The following is an 18169-nucleotide window of genomic DNA, read 5'->3' on the forward strand; positions in this document are numbered from 1 at the left end:
CAAATTGATTTGAAATATCTTAAATTATTTTTGGCAGAGACATGAAAATGATAGATGTCATGTTGTCACAGACTTCATATTGCCTCCTGACGATATATGCTGAAATAAAAAATAGCTTGCCAAAATTCTTTGGATGATTTCCTAGAATGCCAAAATTCTCTGGAATTTTATTTTCTTTTTTTTCCTTCTTTTTAACTTAGGCCTTTAAAACAGTGAAATAGCTGTTATCAATTGCACTTGCTTTTTCTAGCTGTCTATTTTCTGTTGTTTTTCTAGCAAGATTCTATACAGTGGGTTTACAACAGCATTGAAAGTGCACAGGAAGATCTTCAGAAAACAAACACCAAACCCTCTGGAGATGATGGAGGCGATGCCTTTGACTGTAAAGTGCAAGGTACGTGATGCTTGTTTGATTTTGTTGTTGCTGAGAATTCTATTATAATACAAGGAAAATGTAGGCAGTGGGCTTGTTTGCAGACAGGAAATCTTGAGCAGATCATAAGATGTGTTTTACATACAGATTTGCTTTCTTATGTATTCTAAACATATAAATGTAACATGCTATTCTTTGAAAACTGCTATCTTTCCCATTTAGAGAAAATACTTCAACAAACACTGGGGAAAATCTGTTTATTTTCATTTGTAAGAAACATAAACCTGGGCATTACCTGATTTATTTTCTCCACTAGTAATAATTTATGGCAAACTAGATACATTAGTCATTACTGCATGGGAAATAAAAAAAATCCTATCCTTCAGATTATTTTCAGGCAATTAACATTTGCATAAAATTGCATTCATCTGCAACTTGTAATTAAAGAGACAGTTAATACATGACCTGTATTTATGTTCTCTTCATAAATGCAGTTATTGTGGTTTCATTTCTGAATGTTGACAGTTTTCACAGAGATTTTTGTATACTTTATTTAGAAATTCTCAGTTTTCCCTTTTTTGGATCTTTCTTAATGTCTCTGGATTGTAAATGAAATGGAATTATCCCCCTTTAATGACTGTTTGTAAAGAAAGAGTACTGCTTGTTTTGCAGTCCAGTATTTTAACATCTATAAATCTACTGGTGTTCTGATTGTTATGTTGTTCAGCCAGGTTTTTAATGAATGTTTTTAAATAGAATGATCAGAACATACCTCTTTCTAGAATGTTTGCCTATGTTCTGTATAGTCATTTAATGGCTAGGACTTGTCAACTAATTTGTGTTACTTTATTTATTCTAGAGGTAATTGATAAATTTAACACCATGGCAATAATTGATGGGAAGAAAGATCATGTGAGTCTGACTGTTGACAATGTTCATCTGGAGTATGGAGTGGTTTATGAGTATGACAGCACAGCTGGAATAAAGTGCCATGTCTTGGAAAAAATGATTGAACCAAAGGGATTTTTCAGTTTGACTGCAAAGGTATGAAGCATTTCTTGTATGTTAATGCTTATTGTGTTTAATACCAATATAGAAACTTTTGTCTTTTTTTACTCTTATAATTATATGTCTTCCATTTGATACCTTATAAATGATGACCTTTATCTCTCTGATCTTTTGGAGGATGATTGTATGCTCAGGAGGAAAATTAGTTATGTTGTCATGATAAATTGAGCCTTTAAATCTAAAAAAATGTTAAAAGATCTTCAAAGTCTGCAATTCCTGCTGCCCTTCTCTCTTATTTCTTAATTATCAAATGAAACTTGAAAGAAATTCAAAGATCCACTGAAATATCTATAAAGGCTATATACTGCCCTCATCTCTTCAACATGCCTTTTATTTAGTTTTCTTTCACCATTACAGCAAGGCTTCAGTCTTTACTGGGCAATCCAGCTTATTCTGTGCCGTTTTCTGGCATTTTAATGCAAAATATACAAGAGGATAGCACTCTGTTTGCTTTTATGCTTTTTCAGTGTGTTAGTATTCTGCCAAACCAAAATTTGCTAGAAGTAATGAATGAATTAATTCAGCAGCTTTGCATAATATGTGCTGATGAAGTAAAAACAGCAGATAATGCATTTCAGAGGAGCCATAGTGGTTACATTAGTAGGAAATTAGTAGTAAATCCATTATCAGACAATGTCATGAGAAGCCAAGCAAAAATACTTATGGGTATAACTTATCAGGGAATATATTTAAGAAAACCTCTTTGCATCCCAAGCTTCATTCATTGCTGTTGTGCACCATTTTCTGTAATGTTATCAGGCTTTTCAGCTTTAGTTATAAGAGATAATTAGTAAGGGGAAATTTTAGTCAATTTAATTTCATAACATGCTTCTCGTGTTTTTGTTATCTTAGATTCTTGAAGCACTGGCAAAAAGCGATGAACATTTTGTGCAGAATTGCAACAGCCTCAATTCCTTAAATGATGTGATCCCCACTGAACTCCAAAGTAAATTCAGTGTCATTTGCAGTGAGAAAATTGAGCATATCTACAGAAGAATCTCTAGTTATAAAAAGGTATGACACGCATGTTCTAAGCTTGATTATATTTGTATTTTAAGGGAAAAACAGGGGAATGTGATACAGTTTGAGTAACTCTTCAGAGTGTCTATGGCAGTGACAAAAATGTGGCTGAAAATTTAGCTAATTTGAAGCATGAATGCCTTAATTGAGTAATTGCCTCAGTTTTTTTTTCAAGCCATTCTCTTTCTTATCCCTTTTTTAGACATTGGATAGTTTGTATTCTTTCTTGTTTGCTGTGTTCAGTTGCAGACACAATAACTGCATATTCCACAAGAGGCCATCATTCTTGTAAGTGCCTTAAACCAATACTCTAGTGAATTTGCAGATGTTAACCAAAAATGTAGCAATAACAACAGATTTTTTTTTCTTTCTAGAGCAACTCAAATACCAAATTTTAACTCATTTATTCAACTTTTAGGCCCTAGAATAACTGTTAATAGTAACATCTCTGTAAATTATTAGCTTCACTTGGTTTAATAAACCATAACAGCATGGAAAATGGAGGAGGTGCTGACTTTCATATGCTTGATATCTAAATCAATGATATGTGAATGAATAAATAGCCCAGACTATGACCTCCAGTTGCTGTCAGTGCATTTCTCTACAGTTGTTTAACCGAGTAGGGCGTAAATGAATCAACTGTTTGCCATTTTGTTAATGCAAACTCATTTTCTCATCCAGACTCCTAATTACTCTCTCATGGATCCTAGTTGTGGGGAAGTGAATTACTTTGAAGTAGGCTCAAAATGACTCCAAAAAAGTGTGTCTGCCCTGTCTTACCTCATTTGGGAATCTAAGTTGTGACATTTACAAACTGGTCTGTTCTGAGAGTCTATACATAAAAAATTGAAAAAAAAATAATCAAAGGTATTTGCAGAAGCTGGATTTACAAGAGTTGATAATGATTTTTTAAGTTTTCAAAGTAAAAGTAGGGAGAACTGTTAGGAATATCTGTAAGTTCAGTAGTCAGTAGGATGAAGGCTGAAAAGCAGCTTGTCAGACATTTCCAGGTGCTCTCTAAAAAGAAATGGAATAAACTGAATTGTGTCAATGGAGGCATCAAAAGATGTCTCCACTGCTTTAGCAAACATCTCTCCATTGTTTGCTGGAATTACAAACCTCCATGTTTCCAATTAGGTTAAAATTCAAAATATATTTTTTAAAAACAAAATTGATTAGTTTTCATATTAATAGTTACAGTTCAAGTAACATGCGGGTGATTTATATGTTTTCTGTAGCTGAAAAATTTGACTATGATATACAGCCTCTACAGAGGAGGCCAAGACAGTAAATCAAATTTTGTTGTGTTTGCTGAATGTGAAACAAACAGCCTCAGGGAAGTTTTCATAGTTCTTACACTATCTAGAAGCAAATATTCCTGATACAGACTGCACTTTAAATCTCATCTGCTCAAGAATCAGTAGTTTCACAGTTATAACTTTTAATGACAATTAGTAATGAAGTGGATTTCAGGAATAGATGTGTCATTTTCTTGGCAAGGTAAAGGTAACCATAGTTACAGGAGACTTTCGGAGTGCTGAGCCCTGCTTGGCTCCTGGTTTTACTGTGAAAGTTTGAGTTCTATAAATAAAAGAGACTGTAGATTTCTGCAGTTCCTACTATTATTATTATCAGAACATTTTGCTCCTAACAGACCTCGATTCCAGTGCCATGAGTCCCAGATGTTTCTCAACACATATATGAAAAGAATTTTGGTCCTGACTTATGACCTGATTAAATCATAGCCAGCACTTGGTCTCTCTGGAGCAGGATGTGTGGGAGATTGAGATGGGAAATATGTACTGCTTGCAGAAACATTTTCATCATTGAATGTCCTTAGTACCCTTCTTAACGATTTGTACATTCTTCAGCCTTTGAACAACTCCATAATTGGATTTCTTGTAACCCTCCAGATCTTGTTGTGATCTAAAGATTTAAATGTAATTATCCCAACAAGTGTTCATCAGGCTTAAGTAATATGACACCAAAATAAACAGAAATTTAAGTCCCAGAAACATCTTACTTTGCAGACAGAATATGTCTTAATTCAACTGAAGTGTTAGTAAAAAGTTGACTGATTTGAAATTTTACTGACATCTATTAGTGAAGAAGCTTTGCAAGTTAACTTTGAAAATATTCTTATGCATGAGCTGTGGTTCATAGCTGAAGTAGGTCTGTGTAATATTTTGACTGGAGAGATATTTGGATTAAAACACTGATTACATCTTGCCAGAAAAAACTCTTCCCTAACAACAGACTTCACTGGAAATGACACATATTGACAAAAATCCTACTTGCGACTGACAAATCTCTTTTCCAATTGAAGAGCTTGATCACATGACTTGATTTTGAAGTAGAAGTAGCTGCTGAGTGTCCAGTTCAGTCTTCTCCATTTTGGGTTGACATCTTCTCATCTTAAAAATCACGTAACTCTAAGGCTATTCAAGACTTTGCTCAAAATTTAAGAAGTTAGAGTCAAGGAGATGTGGCTAAGAACAGTATGAGAATTAGACAAAAAAAAACATTCCTCATTGCTGAGCTGATATACAGGGGGGAGATGAGGTGCTGGGCTAAGAAAGTCTGTAAAATATGGTGTTTGCAATTTTTATGTACTAGTTCTCATCAGCTTCAAGATAGAAGAATGGTTCAGGTTGGAATGAACCTCTACAGGTCTTGTCCAGCCAACCCTGCTTAAGCAGGGCCACCTAGAGATGGTTGCCCAGAACCATCTTTGAGGAGGGAGACCTGACCTCTCTTCCCTGAACCTCTCCGAGCAACTTGTGTCAATGCTCGATCACCCTCACAGTACAAAAGTGTTTCCTGATATTCAGAGGAAACTCCTGTGTTTAAGTTTGAGCCCATTGCCTCTGGTCCTGGCACTGGGCACCACTGGAAGGAGCCTGGCTTTGCACCATTCCTTCAGGTATTCACATACATTGATGTGTTTCCCACTGAGCTTTCACTTCTCCAGGCTGAAAAGTCCCAGCTCTCTCAGCCTTTCCTGACGGGGAGATGCTCCAGTCCCTGAATCATCTCAGGGGGCTCCCCTCCACTGGGCTCTCTCCAGTATGCCCGTGTCTATTTCTGTGAGGTCCAGACTTGGACCCAGGACTTGAGGGGAGGCCTCACTGGTGCTGAGAAGAAGAACAGGATCACCTCCCTCCAAACCCCGGCAATGCTTCTCCTAATGCAGGAGGATAAGATATAATTAAAGAGGACTTCCTCTGTCCTGAATTGGAAATCCAAAATTCATACTGTCTGATTTTGTCGTTATTATAGCTTCAGACAAAAATTTCATGAATTTTTTAGAAGATAAAAATTTCATGAATTTTTGAAAAATACTGGCTTGAAAACATTGACAGGTGTTTATAAATGGCATGAGCAGTACAGCAGCTCCAGACTTGCTTGCCAGAAAGACACTTAATTTTTTATTATGTTCCACAGGAAATAAATTCTATCTCTTTATTACAAAGCTATTTACTTCTTAAAATATAATTTGTTTCAAAAAACTACCCCTTAAAAATGTAAAATGAGGGTGATTTTTCTTTTCCTTTTAGAGAAAGATGGAAAGTTGAGACACCTTAAGGCAAGGATGACTGAAATATTTTAAGCTTTTATTATCTAGTTAGTTACACAAGAATTATTAGTTAAGTGCAGACACAAGAAGAGCCGATAATCAGAATTTGGTTTTCTTTCTTACTTCTAGTTTTCAAGAGTATTAAAAAACAGAGCTTGGCCTACCTTCAAACAAGCTAAGTCAAAGATTTCACCACTCCACAGCAGTGATTTCTGTCCAACCAACTGCCACATCAATGTGATGGAAGTGTCTTACCCTAAGACCTCAACGTCCCTTGGTAGTGCCTTTGGTGTACAGTTAGACAGCAGAAAACATTCTTCCCATGAAAAAGAAAATAAAAACTCCGATCAAGGTAAGTCAATTGAGCTTGAAAGAGCTACTTTCAGTGCTTCTGATATAGAGTCTTAAAAAGTGATCAGTTTAGGTTTATAGCCCAAATATTAAAATTAAGGACAAGCCTTTCTGAAATCATCCTGCTTTTGATTATTAGTTTTATTTTAAAGCATAATAACGGATAATAATTTCACAGTAACTTTTTCCTAAATGGCTTGACTTTGAAATGCAAATAAAATGCAAAATTAAATAGGTACATGAATTTTTAAACAGAAGAATATTTTGGTGTCTGTTAGGTATTTTACTAACTTCAAAATGTATGTTTGAAAAAAAGATAATGATGAAATCCCTTTGGATTATTCCCAGGTAAACTGAATCCCATGATTTATGTCCAACATACCATTACTACTATGGCTGCCCCTTCAGGACAATCTCTTGGCCAGCAAGAGGGCCATGGTCTGAGGTACCTCTTGAAAGAAGAAGACTTAGAAACACAAGATGTCTATCAAAAATTGCTGTTCAAGTTACAAGCTGCACTGAAAGAGGTGGAAACATGTGTCTGCCAAATAGATGAGTAAGTAAATATTACCATCTGGACTTGACTTTAATTTTTCCATTGAAGATAATGATAAATCTGGGCAATGCTTTTGTGTAGCATAGGAATCAATGCTGACTTCAGATAGAATTGAAATAAAGTAAAGAATTAAGTGCAGGTAATGTTGTATTTTGATCTTTTTTTGCAGCATGCCTGACTTTTTCCCCCCCCCATTTTGTAGTTTTTTTCCAGTTTGTAGATTTTCTTTAGAATGTGGCAAAGTTAATTAATATGAAGTGAGGAAAATATGAGATACACAATGTCACCTACAATTTCACTAAGAATGGAAACAAAGGGCAGAGGTATAAAAACAGCTTTTATTGAACTTTTCCAGGTGTTGCTGCATAGTCCCACAGATAAATTTTTGGGTAAGGCATTACTCACCTATAGGGAGAGCATTAATTTGTTAGACATTTTTCAAAACCAAATTGACCTTAAGGAAGAGCTGTGGATTTAGGGAGAGCTACCCTTGAGTGATTAGGACATTTGGCTTGAATGTGGGAGGCTCAGAATCTCATCACAGTTAGTCCTAATTCAGAACAAGGATTTATAACTTGCTTTTTCATTTGCAAAGTAAGTGGATTGACTCCTGGCCTATTTACTGTCTTGGGATAAGGATGAAAAAGGGTAAAAAGTATTTAAGTTTTGAAAAATCCTGTATGTAATGCAAATGTCAGAAAATAATTTTGAAAATAAAAACAGCAAAATGTTTTTGAGTTTAAAAGACAATCTGCCTTGATCTCCAGTTTAAACAAGTGGTGTATCGTTGTTTCTCCTGTTATATTGAAGACTGTAGTGTGATTTGTTCTTTCATGTGTACTTGAAAGAAAATAATGAGATTACTAATAAGTAATTGTAACGTATCACATACTGCAATGGGAATGAAAGCAAGAGTTGACTCAGTATTTTTAAGAAAGTCTTATTTCCTGTGCCTTTACATAGTTCTGCGAATAATCACGCTAAAGATGAAATCGATTAATTAAATTCATGATAATTTTAGTGCTAGGGTCCACTTAGAAATAAATGGCTGTCTGTAAAGCCTTGTGTTGTCTCTCTTCCTCATGGAAGTCAGAAAATTATATATGGAATTTTAGTCAATATTTCAGGAAGTCCCAGTTGCTAGTATGCCACACCTTTCCTTTCCACTCCCTTGAGCTTGTGATGCAAAAACACAGGAAATTCTGAGCTTTTCTTTTGTATAAATGTATATATAAGTGCACACACTTACAGAAAAATTGTGTATACAGGTATGTATGTATGTCTATACATATATTCATTTTAAGAGTCATGCAGTTTTGACAGTAAATACAAGGGTTCGCTTTTTTCATTCCTAAATTTTCTGTGTACTGACCTTGTAGCTGATCTTGTATAAGGTACACAGATATATTTAGCAAACTTTACCTTTGGCTGATTGGAAGACTGAGACTTTCTATGCTTTATTCCTCATGGACATTGAGCGGACTGCCAGTGAGTAATTACTGTAGAGGAAAGCAGTTCTATAGAGGAAACAGGATAGCCAAGAGACCTACTTAAAAGTGCTGAACAGGGAAGATTGAGCAGTTCAGAAGTAGGTGGTATAACATAGTAACTAATTAACTCTTGAGATTTAGGAGTTAAGAAACAAAAGATAGAGTGACACATTAGATAATCCAAAAGCTGTTCTTTAATTAGAAGTTTTTTTATTTAAACAGCTGGGAGGAAATGCTTGAACATACTAATTTTGTGGGTTTTATAGAGACAATAGAATTTATTTTTTCTGTTGTGGCATGGTAACTATAAAATTGATGTCTTTTTTTACTGAATTGCTTATTATCCTAAACAATCCTTATTATTTTTAATATTCTCAGTACAGATAATATGAACATCTATAACAATTTTTAATTTTTATTGATTTTGTGTGACAGAAAATTTGGACTACTGAATGATTGTTTGGTATGCTTTATACTTACTGTTGAAAAACTTGCTCATTCATGTTACTGTAGGTCCTTGCTCTGTGTTGAGGTCAGTATTGGTCTGTGTTGCAGCTAACAGAATCTTGGGGCAGTGTTATCTGCTCAACCTCTGCTGTCAGTGAATTGAAAAATGATTGTTTCATCTGAAGAGCAGGTCTGTGAGAGCCAGTGGGTTCTCAATGGCAAGGGGACATTTCAGAGAAGATTTTGTACTCCTAGCATTGTTTGCATAAGAATTTATGTGATGGTTTGCTGATGAAGTTTGGTTGGATAAGTGTGGTAGTACTGACAGAGAGAGAGAAAAATACACACAGAATATGTATCCCCTTTCCACAGCCTCTCAAGGCTCCACTGTGCTCACATTCAAATAGTTTAATGGTATCTCAGTGGTTCTTTAGCAATGCTGCAGATACCCCATGTTGCTGCTAGGTGTTACAAAGAAATGAGTCCTTTTTCAAATTGTTTTCTGTATGGTAACTCTGCTTGGTTCTCATGCACTCAGTGCTCCTCCACAATCCCAGGTCTTTTTTGGAAAGATATCTTTCAGGAGCATACAGGAGGCTTGAACATTTTTCAGGCCTCTGTGGAGCGAGGAAGAGACAGAGAAGGTCAGAGGTTGCAGAAGGTTTTTTGTTAGTGCCATTTTTAATTCTTAGACTAACCAGAGCAGGTTTAGTTTGTCAGGGTTGTGTTGACTTGGGTTGCACATAGGAGTAGTTCCACAGGTGAGGATTTTTTAAAATATTTTTTTTTAAGATTTAAATTCTCTGTTTTATTGAAATATTCTTCATAGGGACTCTCTAGCTGTTGCTATTCACACATGTGTCTCTTCTTTGAGAGCTAAACATGTAAGGTAATTTTGTCTGGGGTAGGCCCATCTCTGGAGAAAATGTGTTGTGCATGTAATGTGCTTAAGAAAAAAACCAAAAATATATTTAAGCATGATTATTAGGGAGGGAATGTATCCAGGTTTTTACTTTAAACTCCTTGGACTGAGTTTTTAAGGGCATGTCAGTGACCTCACTAACTACTTGCTCCAGAACTTGGTAATCCAAATGTTCCATCTTTCGTTCATGGTAGTTCAGCAAAAAAATTTTCCTTAGAAAAAGAGCCTGCCTGCTGAGAGAAATGGAAAAGCCCCCTTAGGAAAAGATCCAGCTACCTTAATCAGTCTTTTACTGAGCTCTTGGCAGCAATGACTAAACAGTCACATAAAAGAAGGGGATATAATAGTCTGTCTGTGTCTTGACAAATAATTACTCAGTGAAAGATATTTTCAGGAGCTGAAATTGCAGTTCATTATACTTGTTTCTTACTCTTGATTATTTTCTTGCAACAACAAAATCCCCAAGAAGTTATTAGAATGAACCTCCCACTTTTATTTTTAAGTGAGTGAGAGTGGGAACACAAGAACAAGCAAAAGTATAGATTCATCTTTGTCCTCATCTTTCAGAAGACAGAACTATATGGTCTCTTTGGAATTGATTTTTGGTTTAAGAGCAGTGTTAGGATGATCTGCCATGAATTTGCCTAACACTTTTTTGCACCCCTTACATATTTCTTACAGAGAAATAAGTTTTACAGGTATGAAGAACTGATTTCGTAGGGTTTCTGCTTCCATAACACGTTTATTTTAAAACAAATTCAAAACCACATATGTTCTAGCATGAGATTGACACTGAACACTGACATAAAGTATGGGCCCCATCTCTCTTCCTATACTCATGGAATTATGCTTGCCAGTGACTGGAAAGGACTGATTTGTGATTTCCTACTGATAATTTAACAAAGTGTTAAGCATCATGTAGCCCAAAAGACATCAGTCTAGTGGAGGAGTGAGTTTAAATTCTAGTGAAATTATACCTTTAGTATAATTTTTTTGTATTCTAGTTGAAGTTCAGATCAGTATTTTTAACTGTATGTGGGATAAAATATATCTGTCTATTCCCATCAGTAGCAAGAATTTTGTGTAAGAAAATCTAACATATGTTTGAATCCTACTATGTACTTGGTGGAAAGTTTGCCAGTTGACCATTCTGACAGCTCCTTCAATAGAACTCTGCTACTATTTCTAAGTAATTCAAGGGGGAAAAAAGCTTAGTTCAGTCTCCTCTGGTTTCAGGTAGTTAGCAAGTAGTTTTTGCAAGAAAAATGCTGCTTTTGAAATCCAAATATTAATTTGAAAATGTGATTTTAATGGAGTGTTTGAGCTATAGAAATGAAAGGACAATTGCCCATTATTACTGTTCTGATCTTGAAAGTAAATTAGAGCATCTCAGTATGAATTAATCATCCAAGAATATGAATTTTTCACTGCCAGTATTTCTGCATGGTCTAAAAGTAGAGATCTGGACTGTTCTCTCTTCTTGGCTAGATGGCACTTTTGTGCTCGTCATGGATGCTTGTATATTAATCATCAGTTTTACCAGTGATAATGGCTTAGACACTTTGAATGTCAGGAAATACAGAGAGATGTTAATAAAGATCTTTAAAATGCCCTAGTAGAATAGTCTGTGATACACATTGGCATATCTTGTACAGTAGTAATTGGAAAAATACATGCTTTTTACAGACATACAGCTTCTTTTGTTTGTTTTCTTAATTTGTGTTAAGAAATGCAGAATTCATATTTAAAAATAGCTATGTTAATATGCAGTTTGACCCCAAGTGTCCAAAAATGTGCTGTATTACTTCTCCAGCTGGAATCATTGCTCTCATAAGTGATTAAGTATTTGGTAAGGTTAATGGGTTTCACTGTTAGACTTTTTAACAAGAGAATGTGTCACTTCCTTCCCTTGTTTCAAATAGATATTGACTGAATTAAGATATCCCCTTCACATATTGTAGAATAATAATTGGAGGATGGTGATGAGAAATGTTATCCTGTTGCTAGCTCACTTTTGAAAAACACGAATTTACCTTTTTTATTTCTGTGTTTCACAGCCTTCTGTCTTCAATAACATATTCTCCTAAATCGGAACGTAAAACGCCTGAACCTTTAATACCAGCAGACAGTGATAATGAAAAGGGTGAAAGGAATGGGAAGAAAGTCTGTTTCAGTGTAACAGGTGATGAACAAGAAGATTCCGGTCATGATACCATCAGTAACAGGGATTCTTACAGGTAACTTTATTATTAATATTTTTATTTTTCAACTGAGTCAAATATAGAGGTCTGTAAAGTATCAAGTGGTTATAAAGACTATTAGAATATGCTTCTGACATTACCAACGGAGGAGTAACTAGCCTCAAGTAACATAAAATCTTAAGTGTACAGATTATTATTATTATTATTATTAGTTTAGGCCTTGGGGATAGGATATCACAACCAGAGATGTAAAACTTTACTTTAGATTACCTGTCTTATAAAAACCAGAAGTAACTTGTTATTATATCTCCAACAACAAACCAAATATCTAACATGGAAAGCAAGGTGATAGAGCCACCATTCTTCCTGATCTAAAGAAAATATTTTTATCAACATATATTTCACGCCTTCTTTCACTCTAAATACTGTAGTATCAACTCGCCTCTAAAATTTGTAATGCATCATGTTTACTGTGAATGAGAATATGAAGAAGTTTGAAAAGGAAGGAGTAATTATAGCAAGTATAGTTCTTATATAGATTATAAGTTCTTACGTGCTCTTGCTTAGAGAGAATTGGTTAACTACATGATATAAAACCTAAATTTAAATTTTAGCTGCAAGTAAAATGAGGGTTCATTATTTGGTCAGTATCATAGTTCATTATTATGCTCAGAAATTAGAATCTTAGTAGGTTCATAATTTTTCTACAGAACTTTGTGTTGCTGAGGTCTCTTTCTAAGCTATATTTGATTACTGCAGCCTGGTAGGTAGAAATTCTTCACCAGTGTGTAGAGAACCATACAGATATAAATGCAGAGATAATTTGCACAGATGAAATTTGTCTTGTTCTTAACATGGTGAACACACAGGCAAAGTTCTTGGTCCAGCAGAAGCGCATTTAGAGTTTTCTGCATGTGTCAAACTGACTATTCATGAGCTGCTCCAGTGATGTGTGCTTGCTCTTTTTGGGAAGTTCCCCAGCTGGCACAGGATTCGTATGTGGAGAAAGAAGATGTGACCCAGGACATGAATGTATCTTTGTTCAAAAAAATTTCTTTCTTCTGATTCCTGTCCTTTGTAGTCCATTCTGACTGTGTAGGAATAATAAAACGTAGGGTTCCATATACAGAATAATCATAAAATTTCTACATTAAGGACAAGTGTTGGTGTGAGATTAGAATGGTTTTTTTCTTTGCTTAAATAATTGTATTAGTCAATACTTAAAATCTCCAGCTCTCATAATGCTACAGTGGTTATTATTGGAACTCTTTGGCTAATTTCAGCCATAATAATGCTCTCATTTTGTGTAGGGTCTCCTTCTAAACTTTACAACACAACACAAAAATCATGCAGAATGATACAGCAAATGCATCTAATCTGTTTCTCATTTTCCTGTGTTTTATTTTCTCATGCTTTGCACAACCCAGTTTTAATTAACCTTCATCTCCCCTTTGGAGACTTTAATAAGTGAATAGAGTTAGTTAGAAAACATTTCTTAATATCCAGCCAGAAATTTTTAATACTCCTTGGGACTGTTCATCCGCTATTAGGAACATGTTGTTACTGATGTCTTTTCATCTACTTAATGATTATGATTGTAATTACATCATATTGCTTCATTTAAAAGTTTAACTCGTTCACTTACCTTGGTGACTGCATGTCCAAAACATGTACATTAGCCAGGAATTGTAAGTCACTCCACCTAAATTAGTGAAAAGTCACTTTTGTGTCTACACAAATAAAGAAAACAAATATGGAGCACGTGTATAACTGCAGTGTTACTTTAAGAATCGATATGTTAATCCTGGTGAATTAGTACACCCAAATCATGAAGTAAGAACCATATAATTATGTATAAAAATCCCTTAGGTACACTTTTAACATTATCTTACATTCACTTGGGTTTTTAAGACTCCCTCTACTGGATCATTTCTTAAGCATTTCCTGCATTGAAACAAAATGATTTTCATATGTCTAAATAACTCTGAAGACTTTGAATTCAAATAAATCTTCATAGGATTTCTAGTACAAAAGTCTATGTTTTACTCTGATTTTACTGCAAGAGTAGGTATATCTCCATGTATTTTCTGTACAGAGCAAATTGTTTTTGAGAGAAAAGTGCAGAAAAAAATTACAAATTTAAATCTAAAAATCTCACTATTAGACCAATGTGGGTGAAATTTCATATGCATAGAAATTTTGACTGAAGCCACAAATGAAAATATCTATACATCTCAAAAAAAAGGAACAGCTGGAAGAGATGGGATCAGCTGTTGCTGAATGATGAACTGTTTTGGCTGACAAGGAAAGTAGTTTGTAATTTGAGTTTTGGTACTACTCAAATGAATCAAATCTCTTGTAAACCAGCAGTGAGATTCTGTTATGCAAGTTGTAAAGACTCAGTGTTAGTGTTAGCTGTGGACCAGGAGAAAATGTGAAGTAGCTAAAACATTTGAGGTCACAGATTCAAAAACTGCCAGTCATGCAAGAAAAGTTGGTTGTTTTGCAGTCAAAGTCTGTATTACTGTTCTGCAAGTACTCGTTCACAGGTAAGGGAAAGGGAGATAATTGAAGCATCTATTTTGGGAATCCAGTCTTCTGAGTCCTTCCAGGACTGCAAATTAAATGAAAGCTTAAGCACAGGGATCTTTATTGTGCATAAAGAATTACACAGATATCTGATCATTAAATTTAGGATGGGAAAAGGGAAAAAATTTCCATAATTTTTTTACAGAGCCTGTATTAAAGGACATAACTTTATTTCTCTTTTTTTTGTTTGTTTTGTGTTTTATTTTCAAGTGACTGCAACAGCAATAGGAACTCCATTGCCTCTTTCACCAGCATTTGTAGCAGTCAGTGCAGCTCTTATTTTCACAGTGATGAAATGGATTCAGGTATGTTTGGAAAAGTCATCTATGACTCTGTCTTCTGTTCCTTTTATTCAATTTTATTATTTTCATTTGCCTGGCAGTTTTACTGTTTTTATTTTAAAAATTGCACCCTCTTTAGTATTAAAAGTGCATAATTTTGCTTCTGCCTAGCTAGTGCTGCACTTAGGAATCCTTCTGTAAAAGAGAGCCAACATTCCATTGTCTCTGTGAGTAGACTGTATTAGAGCTCCTGAAGTCACTGCTTTTCATGTCTTGACAGTGCATTGAGTTGCACAGAGTAAGGAGCATTTTAGGTGAGTGTGGAATGCTCTCCTAGCCAATGTCAGCACCTAGACAGCAGGATATGGCTGTGTGTGTTTGTAGGAAGGAATGTGAGACGACATAGGAGCACATTCTTGTTTATGCCATGACAAATTGGATTTAAGTAATTGCAGCTGCTAATAGGAATGGGATGGAATTTAACTGCATGGACAAGGAGGTCATATACTCAGGGACTAATAATAAAAAAATATTTGCTCTAAGCTGGGAGTTTATCTTTTGGGAATGATTTAGAAAAAGAAAAAAATGAGCGTATTAGTTGAATATGACCCAGCAATGAGGCCTGGCCATAGAGAAAGCAAACTTTTATTGCTCATTGTACCACTGAGATGTTTTCAGTTGGAACAGGAAAATATTAAGACATTATGCAAGGTATCTGAGATGCCTTGTGAATAATGCAGAATAATGTGAATAAGACAGAATTTCATTTCCAGAAATGATACGTACTTACACAGCTAAGCTAATACAGAGTAAAGGATGAAGGACATAATGAATTGTTCATAAAAGAGGAGACACAGGGTTTGTATCTTCAACTTAAGATAAAAATGGGCTGATGTACTCTTGCGCAGCATCAAGCTAAAGTACCAGCTGAGGTGCCCAAAAGAATATATCTTTGCCAGCCAAGCAATACACAATGCTTTAGATGACAAATACTTCTGCTCAGTGAAACTCACACTCTCTCCTGACATAATTTTCAACTGATTCCAAAGTTAACCCGACTAACTCCAGATCAGGGCCCTTGGGCACTGTGCTCTGTTGCAATTAAAATCCTGTGAAGAGGTATAATGGTTGTGTGGACATCTAAAGGAGCTAAAAAATTTCAAGAAAAGAAAAGTGCTGTTAAAGTGTTTCACTGACATGAGAAAAATGAGTCAATATTAACCTTGAATAAATTTGGATTGTAGATTATCTGTTTCTTGCCTGTCACCAATATCAAGGAAGAAAACCAGTTTCAAGCTCAGTTTTTCAACATTTTTTGAAAGAGTTCAAGGTATATCACCTGTTGTCTGAAAGAGCAAGGGGTAGGGCTGTGACCTGAAAGAGTCCTTTTCCTTTGCACTTTCTGTGTGGTACATGCTACTAAAAGTTTTGTATCAAATACAGTATTTGTATTTTTGCTGAATTACTAAAATCTCAGAACCGTTTCGTTAGTAAGAACACTAGGAATGTGAAATATCTGTGGAGTCCTTATAAAAACTTTACACTGAATTAATTTTGGTGACTTTGTGATTCGCTATGCTGAGTTCACAGTACTTTGCCATTTAGTCTGGAGTTTAGTATGTTCTCCAGAAGAGGAGAATTGTGTGTTCTGGTCACAGAACAGTTGAGGTTTCAAGGGACCTTTTGGGATGATCTGGTCTAGTCTCCCCCGAAAGCAGCCTCATCTAGAGCAGGTCTTCCAGAACCATGACCAGTTGGGTTTTGAATATGGTCCTTTCTTTAAGAGTGATTGCTGTATTATTGAGTAAATAATAAATGCAAAATATGTAGGGAGAGCAGTTACTATACTCCTGACAGTGTAAGCATCAGTCTGTGTGCAAAGCAGATTATCTAAGCTGCAAAGGTTTTGAAAAACATGCTGCAGCTTCTAAACAGTTTCTCATTTAAAAATATTTTTCAGGTGATGAGCTTCCCATAAGTGTTCGAATCTCCCATGATAAACAGGACAAGCTCCATAGCTGCTTGGAGCATCTTTTTGGTCAAGTATGAGATTATTTTTCTTGGCTTTGATACTGATGTCTGTGCTTGAGCTAAGATGCCTTTAGAAAATACCTTTTTAAAATTTTACTTTCCACTGTTTACTGGGATGGTATGTATTTACTCATTTCCTTCAGTTTTCTGTAAATAGTCCAAAACTGCAAATTAAACAGGTCCTTAATTTAGTCTAATGTTCTCTAGTTTGTTACTTTAACTAGAGCCATTAAGTAAGAAAGAATCCAAAGTTGCTCATCAGTAACCCACATTTCTTACAGAAAGAATTTTAATTTAATTGTTGCAGTAAAAAACTTCTTTCTCACAGAACCTTAATCCCAACAGGTCGATTCAATTGTCAATCTTTTGAAAGGACCAGCTGTGATGAGGGCCTTTGAGCAGACAAAGTACTTTACCCCAGGTCGAGGCCTCCAAGGTAACACTTAATTCTCACTATGAGGATGAAAGGGCAGATTGGAGGGTACATGGAAATGGCTGTCCACTCCTTGAGCTGGTGTTAAGGAACTGATTTTGCTTAATCTTGGTATATTCTGCAATAACTGATTGTTGAAGTTCACGTTAAATAGATCGTAATTATTAGTTAAAAAATGGATCTTTATATTTTATTGCATAATGTAGGAAAAAATTTCAAAGTCAACTAAATTGTAGACTCTGAATTGACTGTTGTATTGCTGAGGTTCTTGAAGCAAGAAGCCTGTTTTTTTATATTGCAGGTGTTTTTAATACATTTTTGTCACAACTACTGAAGCCATTGCTGATCTATCTTATTATTAATACCAGATTTTTATTATTTTTGTAGTTACATTGTGTTTTAAGTTGATTTATAAATAATTTAAGGTTTATAGTCACAGCAATATTTATGCCAAATTTATTTATTTACTTATTTAGGTATTACTGATTGCTTAAAAAGAAATACCTTTTATGTAAATTCAGGCATTCTACTACCACTTGTATGGTTGCTTAAATCTAAGGATATGAATAGGCATGTGGTGGTAGTCATAACTGATGAAAAAAGAAAGGACTTCTTTTAGTAGACTGAGTTAAAAAAAAAAAAAAAAAGAAAGAAGTTCAATGGGAAACTGAACATTTTATTAATATCAATATATTGACCCTACACGTCTTTTAGCAAGGAATACTGGCTTTAGATGACCAGAGGGGTTTTTTTACCCCAATTATGAGGTTTTACAAAGCCCAAATTACTACCTGCTAAATCAATTTGCATGAAAGAGCACATAACTTCTT

At 35.0% G+C, this 18169-nt stretch overlaps 1 protein-coding gene across 2 annotated transcripts in view; it reads left to right on the top strand.

Moving 5' to 3' along the window:
- The window catches only part of PREX2 (phosphatidylinositol-3,4,5-trisphosphate dependent Rac exchange factor 2), a 171934-nt gene that overhangs the window by 92142 nt on the left and 61623 nt on the right, over positions 1-18169 (top strand). For both annotated transcript variants that reach the window (XM_083860958.1, XM_083860959.1), the window contains 9 exons: positions 277-394; positions 1233-1417; positions 2294-2455; positions 6168-6390; positions 6738-6945; positions 11862-12041; positions 14805-14899; positions 16836-16918; positions 17252-17342. In XM_083860958.1, coding sequence (XP_083717084.1) covers positions 277-394; positions 1233-1417; positions 2294-2455; positions 6168-6390; positions 6738-6945; positions 11862-12041; positions 14805-14899; positions 16836-16918; positions 17252-17342 — 1345 coding nt within the window. The remainder of the gene's footprint in view (positions 1-276; positions 395-1232; positions 1418-2293; positions 2456-6167; positions 6391-6737; positions 6946-11861; positions 12042-14804; positions 14900-16835; positions 16919-17251; positions 17343-18169) is intronic.

This window comes from Zosterops lateralis (genome assembly GCF_965231275.1).
Source record: "Zosterops lateralis genome assembly, chromosome: 1".
NCBI lineage: Eukaryota > Metazoa > Chordata > Aves > Passeriformes > Zosteropidae > Zosterops > Zosterops lateralis.